The 14,288-nt window shown below is 46.3% G+C and overlaps 3 protein-coding genes across 3 annotated transcripts; 1 reads left to right on the top strand and 2 right to left on the bottom strand.

Moving 5' to 3' along the window:
- Positions 1-9,174: 9,174 nt before the first annotated feature.
- On the bottom strand, positions 9,175-10,454 carry M438DRAFT_399534 (intradiol ring-cleavage dioxygenase; the record flags this gene model as incomplete). The annotated part of the gene is made up of 4 exons (XM_029909422.1): positions 9,175-9,671; positions 9,724-9,998; positions 10,032-10,150; positions 10,205-10,454. 4 exons carry the CDS (start codon positions 10,452-10,454, stop codon positions 9,215-9,217), a joined length of 1,101 nt encoding a protein of 366 aa, XP_029757274.1. The 3' UTR covers positions 9,175-9,214.
- A 941-nt stretch (positions 10,455-11,395) lies between these two features.
- On the bottom strand, positions 11,396-12,623 carry M438DRAFT_408360 (uncharacterized protein). The gene is made up of 3 exons (XM_029909949.1): positions 12,215-12,623; positions 11,927-12,157; positions 11,396-11,867 (listed from the first exon to the last, which is right to left on the bottom strand). Exons 1-3 carry the CDS (start codon positions 12,384-12,386, stop codon positions 11,644-11,646), a joined length of 627 nt encoding a protein of 208 aa, XP_029757273.1. The 5' UTR covers positions 12,387-12,623; the 3' UTR covers positions 11,396-11,643.
- Positions 12,624-13,409: 786 nt separating this feature from the next.
- On the top strand, positions 13,410-14,165 carry M438DRAFT_377124 (uncharacterized protein; the record flags this gene model as incomplete). The annotated part of the gene is made up of 1 exon (XM_029908709.1): positions 13,410-14,165. One exon carries the CDS (start codon positions 13,410-13,412, stop codon positions 14,163-14,165), a length of 756 nt encoding a protein of 251 aa, XP_029757272.1.
- Between the last annotated feature and the right edge of the window lie 123 nt (positions 14,166-14,288).

The raw sequence follows: 14,288 nt of genomic DNA, 5'->3' as shown, positions 1-14,288 counted from the left end.
AAGGGGTTTAAGGTCGGCGACCTAGTAATGTTGTTAGCGAAGAACCTTAAGCTTAGAACGCCGAATAAGAAGCTCTCTTATAGGTACATCGGGCCGTTTAAAGTCTTAGACGCAGTTAGAGCGTAGGCGTACCGCCTAGCGCTNCTAAACGAGTACCGAGTCTATAAAGTATTCTATGTCTCGCTTCTTAAACCGTACGTGNAGCGGGAAGGCGTAGAGGCGCCGGAGTTCTAGGCACTAGAGCTAGTTAAAGGAGAATAGGAATAGGAGATTAAGAAGATCCTAGAAGACCGCACTCGGGGCGGCAAGGTTTCTTACTTAGTTAAATAGGCAGGATAGTCGGAGGACTATAATTAGTAGCTACCTAAGGTAGAGTTAGCGCACGCGGACAGACTTACGAAGGCATATAAGGCTACAAAGGGGAGGAGAAGCGGAATATAGAGATAACAAATTTCAATTTTGCTACCTAAAAGAAGTTACTCCGTATAGGAGCCCGACTATAGGGGACGGAACTTTCTAACCCCTCCGAGATAAGACCGGTAGAGGCTCTTAATCTCTTACGCGAAGCGCGAAGAGAATAAGAGGGTCTCTACTAAGCGAGGTCGGGGCGTACTAGGTACGTACCCGACGAGCAGGTCCGAAGACCTACTCCTTAGAGTAGTCGTTATCTAAGTAGCCCTCGATAGAATCGAGCTCTATCGGAGAGACACTAGCAGGACCGGAGCTACGATAAGGGCGGCGACCCTATCTGCTACTACTACCGCGGGTACGACTACGAGAACGGCGCTCGCGAGGAGTAGCTACCGCCTCGAGGGCGCGGCGTATACGCTACGACTTAATTAAGGCCTTACGGCGCATAATCTCGTCTATAGTTATATTACGGTAGAACATACGAGGGACGGCGATGTCGCTAACGCGCTAGGTCGACGAGTTACCGTACTAACGGCGACGGTTATAGAACTCGAGTAGGGTACGCTAGACGATTATTTCGTAGGTGCGTAGGTGCGACGACTAGCGGTTCTAGGCGAGGAGTAAGGCGTCCTTAGCGCGCACGACGTCGTTAAAGTAGGGCGTTAAGATGGCGTATAGAGGGATGCACCTATAACGGTTACTAGCGTAGCGCTAGCATGCCTTAGACATGCCGGGCTCGTGCGAGGCGTTATAGGCATCTAAGAAAAATGTTAGCGTATGCGTATCGCATAAGGGCAGCACTAGGAACTTACCGATCTTAGTAGCCTTTAGGTAGTAGGTGTAGCGAAAGTACATGAAATCCTAGAGGATCTTAATAGCACTAATAGGGTAACTAGCCGGGAAGTTTAGCGAGGGCGAGCGCGAGCGGGAAGGCGAGCGTAGGTCGAACATAGGCGGGTCGCCGCGGGATAGATAGTAGCTACGCTCCGTAGCGCGACGCTCCTCCTCGATTAACTCCTTAGCATTAATAAGGCGCTTAGCCTCGGCAGTAGCCTCGAAGTTACGGCGACGCTACTTACGCTCCTTAGGACTAACGGCGTATAGGCGACGACTACGGTTAGCTAGCGAAATGTGCTCGGGTATGTAGGTGCGGGCGGCGTTACGACCGCGGCTAGTAGAGTCGAGGCGAGGGGAGCGACGGCGTAGGAGATTATACTTACGCTAGTTTCTCTCTAAGGCAGTAAGGCGGTCCTCCTCCGCAGCGCGGTCGGCGCGCCTACGAGCATTAACGTCGTTAGTAGGACTAGGGCGAACGTAAGGAGAGCTAGCGTTTAAGGCAGGGTTAACCGGTCCGCCGGCACCTCCGGACATTAGGGTAGGGTCCTCCTTATCGCGGAAGGTAGGTATACGGCGCACGCTAGGCGAGGTAGCCGAGAGCTCCTCGACGCGGCGGCGTAGGGCGGTAAGCTACTCCTCGAGGGGAGTCTTATTAAAACGTACGCTACGAGAGGTGCGAGCAGAGCGAGAAGTAGGCTCGGCGCGACTACGACGGGTAGGGGTAACTAAGTCCTAGAAGGGGGATAAGGAGCGTTCGGCGCGACGGCGGCGCGAAGTAGAGCTACTACTAAAGTTAGGTTAGCGAGGGCGGGACNAACCTTATAACCCTAGACTCTAATATAATCTATGTTTAGGGTTCTTCTAGTAAAAGCTTTATATAGGCTTATAAGGTGATCATTAATAACTAGTCCATTTAATGTCTAATTTCTAATATAGATGCCTGCTTAATAGGCTTCTACCTAGAATTCTGCTAGTAGGCCTAAGTCCTTAAGGAGGGCTCTTATATCATTTTCGATCTATTAGTTTTCCCTCTTAACTAGACTATTCTATGTTAAGGTATATAGGATTGTTGTCTAAGCTTCGATTCCATACTGTTCTTTAAGTCTAGAGAAATGTTTTACTAGTTCCTTTGCATTATTAAGTCTAACACTCTTAAGAAGATAGCTAGACTATCTCTTAACTTAAATCTTCTAGGTTATAAGCCTATTAGGGCATTCCTTTCTCTCCTTAATAGGGATCATCTAGGACATTCTTATATAGTTATCTTTAATAACTATTACCTAGGTAAAGCCTTCTCTAGAGGTAGGGAATAGTCTACATGTATTAATAGATACCCTTTCTAGGGGGTGTTCTTTTCTAGCTAATACTTTGCCTTTTAACTTGCAGAATTTTGTTAGTGTATAAGTCTAGCATGTATGCTTAACAACTTTGACTACTTTAGCTATAGTTATAACCTTATGTAGGTTTGCAATCTTTATAGATCTAAGGTAAGCAAATCTCTGGTAATATAGCATATAGTTGTCTATATCTCTCTTATTAGAAGCATTAGCATTAGAATTAGATTCACTTTTAGCTTTATCTTCTTAAATTGAAGGAAGAGCCTTAGGTGCAACTGTTATAGGTACTATAACGTCCTTTGTAGGTGTTATAACATCTCTTTTAAGTAGACTATCTAGTTAGGACTAAGTTGCTATAAAAGCCTGTTAATTTGATTTTGTCTAAGCTAGCTTTAGTAAGATAGAATCTAGGATATAGATTCCTCCCCTCTCCTTTATATGTAGAATAGTATTACTATCCTTATTAAGGTAGTACATGTTCTATAAGTTAAAGCTTCCTTTTAAACTAGCTTTATATAATTTTCTCCTAGAAAGCAAATTAACTCTAAGTTTAGGAACTAGTAGAATATCTTTTAATCTAAATCTCCCTCCTCTATAGTCTATTACATCTATAACTCCTCTCTTTGTTAAAAAGAGCTTCCCTCTACTAATAGCGATCGTTGTTCGCCTTATAGTTATAGGAGGTTCACTAAATAGAGAGGAATTATTAGTCATATAAGAACTTACGCTAGAGTCGGATATCTAGCTATCTACTATTATAGTACTAACATTTTCTTTGCTAAGGTTTATATACTTAGTCTCTAGTTCTCCTTAATCGCTTCTAGATAGGCTATCTAAACTAGAGTCGGTTAACTCTAATTTAGCCTATGTTACAAGATGAGCCTTTATAAACTTGCTTCCCTACAACTATTTAATAGTCTTCTTTAGGTACTTAATTTCTTTATTTAGTCTTACAACTTCGTTTCCTTAAGAAGATATCTATTTACTTAACTTCTTGCTATCTANAAGGGTTAGAGACCTAGGAAGGAGGCGACAAGTGGCGCTACGGAGTTATAAAGGACACTATTAAGGTAGACTCGATTAAGAAGTTCGAGAAGTTCCTTCGAAAGGAACTAGTAGTCTTCGCTATTACGTACGTAAGCGCACCGTAGGCGGATAGCGAGGGGCAGATCCCTCTAGAGCTATCCGACTTCGCTTCTATATTTAATTACAAGGACGCGGTAAACTAACCGTTCCCCGTCGGCGTAGAGTATGCGATTAACCTAGAAGAGGGAAAGCAGCTACCCTTCCGACCGCTATATAACCTCTCTTACACTGAGTTAGATACGCTTCGCGTGTATTTAGATAATGCCCTCGAAAAAGGATAGATCCGAAGAAGCGAGAGCCCCGTAGGTGCACCGATCCTTTTCGTTCCGAAGAAGGACGGTACTCTACGCCTATACGTAGACTACTAGGGCCTAAACGACGCTACGGTCAAGAACAGATGTCCTTTGCCGCTAATTAGCGAGACACTAGACCGCCTAGCGGGCGCCCGAGTATTCTTAAAGATGGACTTAAAGGATGCGTACTATCGTATCCCTATTAAGAAGGGGGATAAGTAGAAAACGGCGTTCCGGACGAGATACGGCTACTTCGAGTATCTTATAATGCTATTCGGCCTTACTAATGTACCGGCAACGTTCTAAGCGTACATTAACAAAGCGCTGTTAGGCCTTATAGATACCTGTTACGTAGTGTACTTAGACGACATCCTTATCTTTAGCAAGTTAAGGGAAGAGTATAAGCACTACCTACGGCTCGTATGCGAGCGCCTGTAGAAGCATACCCTCTTCGCTAATCCGAAGAAGTGTGAATTCTTTACTAACAGAGTAGAGTTCCTAGGCTATATCGTTAGCACTAAAGGTGTTAGTATAGACGAGTCGAGGGTCGAGACAATCCGAGACTAGGAAGAACCGAAGTCGTTCTACGACGTTTAGGTCTTCTTAGGCTTCGCTAACTTCTACCGCCGGTTTATTAAACACTATTCTAAGATAGCGCACCCGTTAACAAGCATGCTTAAGGGTAGCTAGAACGGTAAGAAGGGGGGAAGCTTTAAGATAAACGCAGACGCAGCGTAAGCGTTCCGCACGCTAAAAGAAGCGTTTATAATAGCTCTAATCTTAGCTTACTACGACCCGAAGGCGCCGCTTAGGATTAAGACTAACGCGTCGGCCTTCGCCATAGTAGGAATCCTCTTATAGAAGCTAGAGACAGACGGCGTAACGAGGTAGCACCTAATCGCGTACTAGTCTCGTAAGCTTACTAATGCGGAAACTCGGTACGAGACGTACGACCAAGAATTAATAGCTATCGTCGAGGCTTTTAAGCAGTAGCGACACTACTACGAGGGAGCGCCGCATTAGATATAGGTGCTTACTAATCACGCGAACCTCTAAGGTTAGAGAAAGGTGACTACGCTAAACAAGCGACAGGCTAGATAGGCCGTATTTATAGAGTCCTTCGACTAGGTTATCGAATATCGTTCGGGTAGTACTAACCCCGTAGACGCACTATCGAGACGACCGGACTACCATTCCGAACAGCTAGAGCCGGACTACTTATTACCGACACTAAGGAACAAGCTAGCCGCCTAGGTAGGCAACGCTTCCGCGGCAGTGCGATACGTTATAAACCGAATTTCTTAGGGGTAGGGTTGCCTACGGGCCGCATGCGCGACGCCTACGTTACGTGCTTAAACCCCTAGAAGTTTCGGAATGCCTCGATACGTAGCGATTGCGGCACTTAGGGGAGAAGACCTAGAGATAGAGGCGGGTAAGCCTTTAAAGGAGGTCATCCTAGCCGTCTAAGCGAAACACGAGAAGCTAGAGAGCCGAAGGCCCCTTACGCTTAAGGACGGGCTATAGGTACGCGAGGGCAAGATCTAGATTCCTCCGGACGGCGCATTAAGAGCGGAGATTATGCGAAGACATTACGATAATCCCCTCGTAGCGCACTTTAGACGCGACAGAACTATAAGCCTTATCGCTCGAAAGTTCTTCTAGCTAGAGATGTAGAAGGAAGTTAAGGAGTACGTAGAGTCTTACGATATGTACTAACGTACGAAGACGAAGAGGCATCGGCTATACGGCGAGCTTACGCTACTACTACTTCCTAAAGGGCTATAGCAGGAATTGTCGATAGACTTTATTACCGACCTGCCTCCTAGTAAGTAGAGAGCAAAGGTCTACGACTTAGTCTTAGTCATAGTCGACAGATATACTAAGATGTCGCGATATATCCCTACGAACAAGACTTNCTAGGATCCGGGACCGGGGAACGGATTACGTAGAGTACCGGGCTCGTAGCGAGAGCTAAAACCGTACGAGCCGCTAGCGGCGCGCGTATAAAGGGGGCGACGGGGTATAAGGAAGGCGATCGTCTTAGACACGCCCTTATAGCGAGCCTCTTCTTCGCGTAGACGAGCTACGGACTCGCGTTCAAAACGAGTAAGATCTAAATTTGACATTACGGAATCTGCCTACTAGAAAGTTAGTATAAGGTACGTAAGCGACTTACAGAGTAAGCCTATCGGAGGAGGGGATAAGCAAGGTTAATGCGTATACTGCGCGTATGCTACGCGCATGTAGTTATAATAAAAACAATTCCGTAAGCGGAAAAAAGTCGAAACCATTAAACATATACTAAGCGTAAGCGGCGCATATGTTAGAAAGGACAAGCGGCATTAGGAAGGGTCACTTACTAGAAGTGTTAGGGCTACTAAGCAGATGTTATAAAGCTAATAGGAGGAAGAATTACTAGTGCAATTTGAAATTCTATATGTTGTGCTATAGTATAGACTACTAAGACAATAGCGTTATTGTTGCGACGCTAGGGCGCACTCCGGTAAAGCCTAGGGAAGCGAGCCCGTACGCGACGTATATACGACGCGAAGCGAGCCCGTACGAGACGTATATACGACGCGACAATTTTACGAATTCCGGCCGTACGCGACGCGACGCCGGATTTAGGAGTAAGTAAAGTAGACGCTGCTCCCCCTATACGAGCCCCCTACGAGCCGTATGCGAGGCAACTATAAATAAGGCACGCATTACGCACTATACGCTAGTCGCATGTAGTGCACCGACTATTAGCCTCCCGGTTACGGACAACCGTATAGAGGAGGGGATAATTGTTACCGGAGAGGCTAGGGTAGCCTCTACGACGAAGCCTAAGCCTCTAAGCGAGGCTTAGCATATATAAGTATATCTTTACTTTCGAAGACACCGATACTCGGGGCATCGATTAGTCTTTACCATTAGTGACTATATCACTAGCGGGACTTCATACGTTGCTACATACCTTTATACTCTTACAATTCTCCTAGTTTATATTAATAATATCCTTATTGCCTTAAAGTTAATTAAGAATATTAACTAGTTTAAAGCAGAATTTAGAAGAGTCTTTAAGGTTAAGGACCTAGGAGAAGTTAAGAAGATCCTAGGAGTATAGGTCACTAGAGATAGAAAGAAAAGAATTGTTAAATTGGATTAAGCACACTACATTAGAGATATCCTCTCTATGTATAGTATGNAANANGANAAGACAAGAAANANAAGCACCCTAATNAATGGATATAATTCTATTAGGCTAGNAGAANAGGCTAATCTAAGAACNNATNAAAAGGGATATTAGACATTAATTAGGAAGCTTATGTATCTTGCTATTTTAATAAGACCTAACATTTCTTTCGCTCTTAGGAGACTAAGCTAGTACCTAGGAGATCCGGCTAAATTCTATATGTCTACTATNTCTCTATTGCCTTAGTAGTAATAGGTAACTATATATCCTAGTTGCTATAGTCTCTCTCCTCTTATTTATCTCCTACTGTTCTTAGTAGAGCCTTAACAAGTTACATAGGTTCCGGGATTATGCAAAACCCGGGCTTATAACTAGTTAAAATAAGTCGTACAACGGGTGCATAAAATACTCTAGCTAGCGTAGGGAAGTAATCCTAGAGCCTATAGAATTAACCGAAGGTGGAGACGCGACCTTTGCTAGTAAAAGCGTGCTAATAGTATATAGCGTAGTAATTAATTAATTGAAGAGAAGAAGAGTATCTACGGGCGCAATCTATTAAGAACATCTTGCTCTACTAAGGCGTTAGGATGCTAAGTTAACCTTGTCATCCCCTTACTTGTTATAGTCTATTATAGACCTATCTATAACAGAACCTTACCGTATTGCAATAGAGTTGTAACTCCTCTAAGTGTGCTAGGACTGCACTATTTTCAACTATAAATTCCTTAAAATGCTAACTCTCTAATAGGGCGCAGAACGATAGGCTAGCTTCGTAATTCGTATAGGTATATACTTTATCTGCCTTAAGCTTATTAAAAGGAGCATTAAGATTATGGCCCTTATAGAGCTAAGCGAGAAGGTTAGGGTAGTCCTTTTAAAGTTAAGCGACCTCTTAAATTGCTAGCATATAGCCTTCCATCCTCTGCGCGAGCACCTCTATTATATAGTCCTTAAATTGCTAACATTTGGCTAGATGTTCTACCTTCCTTTTACTATAACTTTTCGGCAGTCTACCTCCCTTCTCTTTGCGGCACTATATATAGAGGGATAAGGGACCTTTAACCGTCGCTACTACTATATCTTCGAACTATAGCGATGCATAACTCGTAGCTAGCGCCATTAAAACAATTAAACACGATTTGAACGAGTGGATTACTCTATCTTAGAGGTCTACAAGACGCCATCTACGTTAGCTAAGGTCACCTCGGAACACTCGGCTAATAGCAATAACGACAGATAGCGACAAACACACCTGTAATAGCGACAGAATAGCGACAACGATAGCTATGCTGTTACCATTGTCGCTATCAGCAACCCTAGCCAGTAGACATCCAGTCGTCCAGAAGATTTCGCCGCTTCAACGTGAATCCCAGTCCTTTCGTCCGATGAACCCGATGAGCGCGATTCAACTTCCCTGATCACAACACTGATCCAAAACATCTAAAGAGGGTCTGCGTTTCAAGGCCTTGGACATGCATGAACTCCAACATCCGCCGCTCGAGAGGCTTGCATGACAAAGAAGCCTTTCCCTGTCGCGCGCAGAAGGCAAAATCTGAAACATACTTTTTGGCAACGGTCAAGCAAAAAGTACCGAGGCTGGAAGTGTCTGCTCAGGTCTTGGCAGGGGCTAGTCCTTCGAAGCTTCCACCAAACCTCCACAGCCTATTCTCACGTCAATCAGTTATGCTTACTCCACATCTGGCAACCTTTTACGTGATCTATGCAAACCTTGGTTAAATCTGTGCATCCAGATAGGTAGATGGCTCGGACGTGGAAATGCCTATTGAACGCTTGCAGCACGGAGGGCGTTGCGAATGAGGCAGGCATACGCTACTCACAGTCACTCGTCCAGGGCTCTCGAACAAGGAGGTGTAAAAGAACTGTCGATCTTATTGTTCTTTGATATACTACACACATCGACAACATTTCCAAAGAATACCGAGGCCATGCAAGCTTTCACCGAGCCTCGGGAGGATCTCCCATGCACTCCGCAGTCTCGATGCCGCAATCCATGTCAATCTGAAACCGGGGACGCACATCTGCCGTTGACAAGCTCATTCGACGAGATCCTATCACGAAGGAGGAGCACCTGCAGTACCATTGGAAGTACCATTTCCGGGTTCATCGCCACCACCACCCATACCACCTCCCATGCCTGATGAGGAAGAGTCCATCACGCCACCAGTACGGTAGTAGTTTCCTGCAGGAGTGATGGTCTGGTTGTTGATCATGTCCACGCCCATGGAGATCCAAGCCAGAACACCATCAGTGATATCGTCACCAAGCAAGATGTACTCCACCACGGGGTCAACGCCATCGGTGGCAGTCTCTTCAGACAGGATGGAGTCTTCGCTGTTGGTTGTCCAGTCTTGTGTGTTTGTATTGTAGGGGTAGGTGGCTTCGACTTGCTTCAGCAGAGACATGTCGAAGAAGAGTTGGCCAACGTGTTGGACCGAGCCGGAGGACATGGTACCGTTCACGTAAAGGGTTGTGTTTGTGTGGGTGACGATGTGGACATGGTTGGCGCGGCTACGGAGGAGGTCAGTATCATGTTGATGTCTATGCTGACGGACTTGCATACCTGGTGTAATGACCGGGGACAATGGACTCGAAAGTGGCAACACCCTCGGTATCGGTCTCGGCAATATCGCGAAGGAAAGTGGTGTTGACGTTGACGGTGTCCAAAGAATCACCATTACCACTGGTAACAATGCCAGAGTAAACACCGGTTGCATTGCAATGCCAGAAGTCGATATACACATCTGGAACAGGCTCGCAGGTGTTGACGTCGATGACCTGGATATCAAGAGTTATGGGAACACCCTCCTGGTTCTCGGTGATATTCTTGCGGATGAACTCTCCCTCGACATATTAAGGACCTTGAGTGACCTCAGGAACAAGGATACAAGAGCCATTGCCAAAGAGGTCCTCCTCGGTAACGTCCATGTTGATGCTGGTGTCGTTGGACAGATGAGTTGTGTTGAGGACAGAAGCGGCGTCACGCTTTTCTGCTCGCTGGTTAGCTGCTATCAACAGCCTCTCGGTTTCGATGGAAAAGTTACCCATAGCAGCAGGAAGACCGCGCTTCTGTCTCATGTTGGTAGCCAGGGCATCGCGACGGGCAAGGGATCTTTGCCCAAGACCACGAGCCTTGATCCTTGCCTCGCAATGGCTCAACGAGCGCTTGGTTTGAGGGACGGAGTCGTAATAGGTACGGCGCTCGAGGGCCTCCTCGCGAGGGTCATGACCGGGGTGGGCAGCAGCAGCGCTTGCCAGAGCCAGAGAAGCGAGAATGTTCTTGAAGTGGACCATGATGAAGCAAGAGTTGTGTGATGAAGTTGATATGATGAACAGGAACGACAAAGGAAGAACAAAGCAGAGTTTTATACGCCTGCATCACACTCAAGGCCATCCCTCAACTTGCAAGGCCTTGCTTGACCTCATCAGGTCGCCACGCAAGCAACTCACAACAGTCCAAATTCCCGATAAAGCAAGCAACTGCCCTGATCTATCAAGCTTCACACAGACGAAGCCGAAAAGCCCTAACATCACAGACTCGAAGATGGAATAGGCGAGTGGAAGTCATGCCATCAACGAATCACAATCGAGACATTTACACTTTGCTTACGCGGGATCTTCATCAACATATCACATTAGTTTCAAATAGCCACCTACACCTGTCTTGGCATATCGAGGGCATTTCCAGGCGGTTAGGTACATTTCTGTAGTCGCTGTTCCGGCGGAAGAGAATAACACAAGCCGTCGTTATAGCACGGACCTACAGACGCGTATGCTTTGCTTGCATGAACAATTCACCTTCGACATATGGAATTCGCACTGTAGACACTTCGTTAGGACCAAGAAACATATCTTCAACAGTTGACTCGAGATGTTTACAGCATATAGTGACCAAAATATCGATTCTTGCTGTTTGTTTAACAAGAGATCGATCTGTCGCGGTGAAACTTCAAAGACCTGTAGAAACGGACGTTGTTCGCGAAGCTTCACCACCGCGTCACCCGCCAAGAGACAAACCCGTGGTAGATGCAGAAGAGACGACTTGCGGTGACACAGAAGAGGGCAGTGTCCATTGATATTGATATCAGAATCGATTTCGCCAACTTCACTTCCTGCCGCCTGATCATCTATGGCCGCATGTAGGCTCGAAGCAAGATTTTGGCGGTTTATCGGGTTTCTTTGGAAACCTCTCATCCCGCTGATTTGTGAGTTTGTTCAATCAGTGAAATATGGATGTCTCAACTGCTGCAGCTGGCTGCCAGTTGAAAAATGGTTTATTTGGATCTATATAATGTATTGCATGCTGCATGACGATATGTTGAATGCGGCCTGTCCAATTTACTACAATGCAAAAGAATGACTCGGGAAACTTCCCCTTACACACAAGTAACACCACTCCGATGAAAACTCATACCAGATTGGCATGCGAAAGGCGCGTATCATTGATCCATCACACTGCATCAACCTTGGCATAAAAGCGACATCAAACGATCAAAGCGATGAGACCAAGTACCTTGACTGCAATGGCCGTTAGAGGTGCTGCAATCATGGTGAAGTCAGTCAACAGCTGGGCCACATCAGCGTAGATAGTCGCAGTGGTGGCCAAGTAAGACAAGATTGACGGAGAAGCTTTCAAAAACACGCCGACGAGTTGGCTGGTGAGGTCAAGGGTTCTAGAAATGTCTTCGTGAATCTCGTCGGCGATACCTGCGGAGAACCTAGTCAGCCTCGAACAACAGTCATGTATGCTATGCTGTGGCTTATACCCTTCTCAGTGTTCAAGAGATGATCGAAGGCCGCGGTTACGTTTGCAGTGACGGCCTGGATTGTCTGGAAACCATTGGCGAGGATTTTGGCATTATCAGCCGAAAGAGGGATTGCCGCCTTAGCGATGTCTTCGACGATGTGATCGATGGCGGTGATAGTCTGGGAGAAGTCTGAAGCCAAGATTTCAAGGGTCTTGTCGTATGACTCGATGCCGGATTTGGTGATGTTGGCTAGTTGTGGGTCTATTAGCTCCGGGCGCGCTTATGTGGATGACCAGGTGATAATACCAAAGACGTCCAATACATGCATAGCGTCAGCCGATGTAGTGTGGACCAGGTCCTCAAATGCGATTAGAACCTCAGAGGTACCGTCTGCTGGCTTTGACTCGTCGGCAATTGGCATGCTCATGACTGGAGCAACCATGCAAGCAGCCATAGTGACGAGTGAAAGGAGCTTCATGATAATCTGATCTGATATCGGGAAGCTTGGAAGGGTTAAACAGGTGATCAAAGAGCAGCTGATGGAGAAGTAATCAAGTAACTCGTCCGATAGAAGCAGCTTTGTCTGGTCGGAGGAGCTTGAATTTATGTCTTCAAAGTGCCATAGGGTTTCAGTGTTCTCGGCTGTGTATACCTGACAGTATCCAGTGGAGCCTCGTGTTCCCGTTCAACAACTCAAGTGACTCCAATAACGGCTGTCATCGGTATCAAAGTTTCAGAAACTGCGAGCTCCTTTCGCCATGACACATATACAGTGCGGCGGACGGCTGTTCGCATCGCTGCACGTCCAAACGTGTTTGGTGGTTCGAACACAGCAAGCTCGTATCTGCAGTCAACGTCTGCTTCGGCCAAACTTAATCTCACTCACTCCATCATACCGAGGTACTTTGCTCGTTGTTGATCCCAAATTCAGCGAGAACATCCGTGGGTCGCGAGTATACGAAGATAGCTTGGACTTTTACCATCAAGGTTGATGTGTTACCAATGCCGATGACCACACGCCAACTCGAAAGATGGACTGGAGAACAGACGGAGTTCGCTACTGTCCTCATCTCACATGTCCTATGCCATTGAGCTCTTAGGAATCTGTTGTGATCAAATCAATGTGCCAGACCTCTACAATTGTGATATGCTTGTCAAACAGATCCAAGAAATGCGACGCTTGACTCCAAGTCAGTTTCCCGGCCTTGTCGCATCGCTGTATACCGTCGAACGGAGATAAGACTACTGAGTCAGAGGCTGTGAGAATTGACGGATCACACCACCAGATAAGTTAACGATACTATGGGTATACAGAGTCGAAAAGTAAATCGTAACGTCTGCAAGTGCGTTGATGGTCAAAAGAGACGCCAAGTTCCAAGAGATGTCTGAAATCTGGCAACTTCACCTCGGCCCCACTTCGACGACAACTCCCATCGCACCTTCTCCTTCCTCACGAATAGCGACCAAAATCGTTTCAATATATCCACTCCCACACGAGAAGATGAACCAGATAACACAAAAGGCTGCCGACGTGACTGTCGAAGTAATCGACAATGAACAAGACTTCACCGCCGCCTTCGAGATAATTTCCAAATGCTTCGGCGAACAAACCAACGACGCCTTCTGGAAAGCCATGAACCCTGGTTGGAATACACCAAAGGGAAAATCTGCAGGCATTTCACGAATGGTCAAACGCTATCAAACTGTCACCAAGAATAATTCTGGAGAGCCGAACACAATCCACCTCAAAGCCACTGTGCCTGATCCTCAAAATGCACGACAACGCGTCATTGCTGGGTTTGCTATATGGGCACAGTTATCTATGGCTGATGGACAAGGAGATAAGCCCTCGACTGATGTGACCACTGCTGCGGATCTGGAAGACCTTTACCCAGGAAACGAATCAGAACAACGTTTTCTGAAGCAATGTTTCGCGTCTTTCGTGAGCCAGCGAGTGAAGACACTGGAAGAAAAGGCGAGCACCGCATCACCAGCAACTTTCAGTCTGGATCTTTGCGTGGTAGATCCTTCGTTTCAGAGAAGAGGCATTGCCAACAAGTTGGTCGAGTGGGGGTTAGTTGAAGCTAAGCGCAGAGGAGAGCTTGAGTCCACGACTGAGGGATCTGCTATGGGGAGATTCGTGTACCAAAAGTTGGGCTTCAAGCCTGTGAAAGAAGTGGTGTATGATGTGGATGCGGAGTTCCAGGACCGCAAGTTGCCACCGAATCTGTTCATGCGCACAGGCACAGTCGCCTAGCAGGCTGAGGAGCTTCTCACGACAATCATACGCTCATCACATATCGCAACAAAAGCTTTGGCCCTCGAATAGGGGCGATCACTTTTACTGTACGTATTGAAACTTGGTATTTCTTGCTACTCA

The sequence above is a fragment of the Aureobasidium pullulans genome (assembly GCF_000721785.1).
Source record: "Aureobasidium pullulans EXF-150 unplaced genomic scaffold scaffold_21, whole genome shotgun sequence".
NCBI lineage: Eukaryota > Fungi > Ascomycota > Dothideomycetes > Dothideales > Saccotheciaceae > Aureobasidium > Aureobasidium pullulans.
Note: the sequence above shows the minus strand (reverse complement) of the source record. Positions and strands in the feature narration are given on the sequence as shown.

What these genes read in the sequence shown, in the direction of transcription:
- M438DRAFT_408360 (XM_029909949.1), bottom strand. Translation starts at nt 12,386, where the DNA reads ATGAAGCTCCTTTCACTCGTCACTATGGCTGCTTGCATGGTTGCTCCA. An exon ending in GCATGTATTGGACGTCTTTG is followed by an intron (nt 12,158 to 12,214) that starts GTATTATCACCT and finishes ACCCACAACTAG; the next exon opens with CCAACATCACCAAATCCGGC. An exon ending in TCTCTTGAACACTGAGAAGG is followed by an intron (nt 11,868 to 11,926) that starts GTATAAGCCACA and finishes GGTTCTCCGCAG; the next exon opens with GTATCGCCGACGAGATTCAC.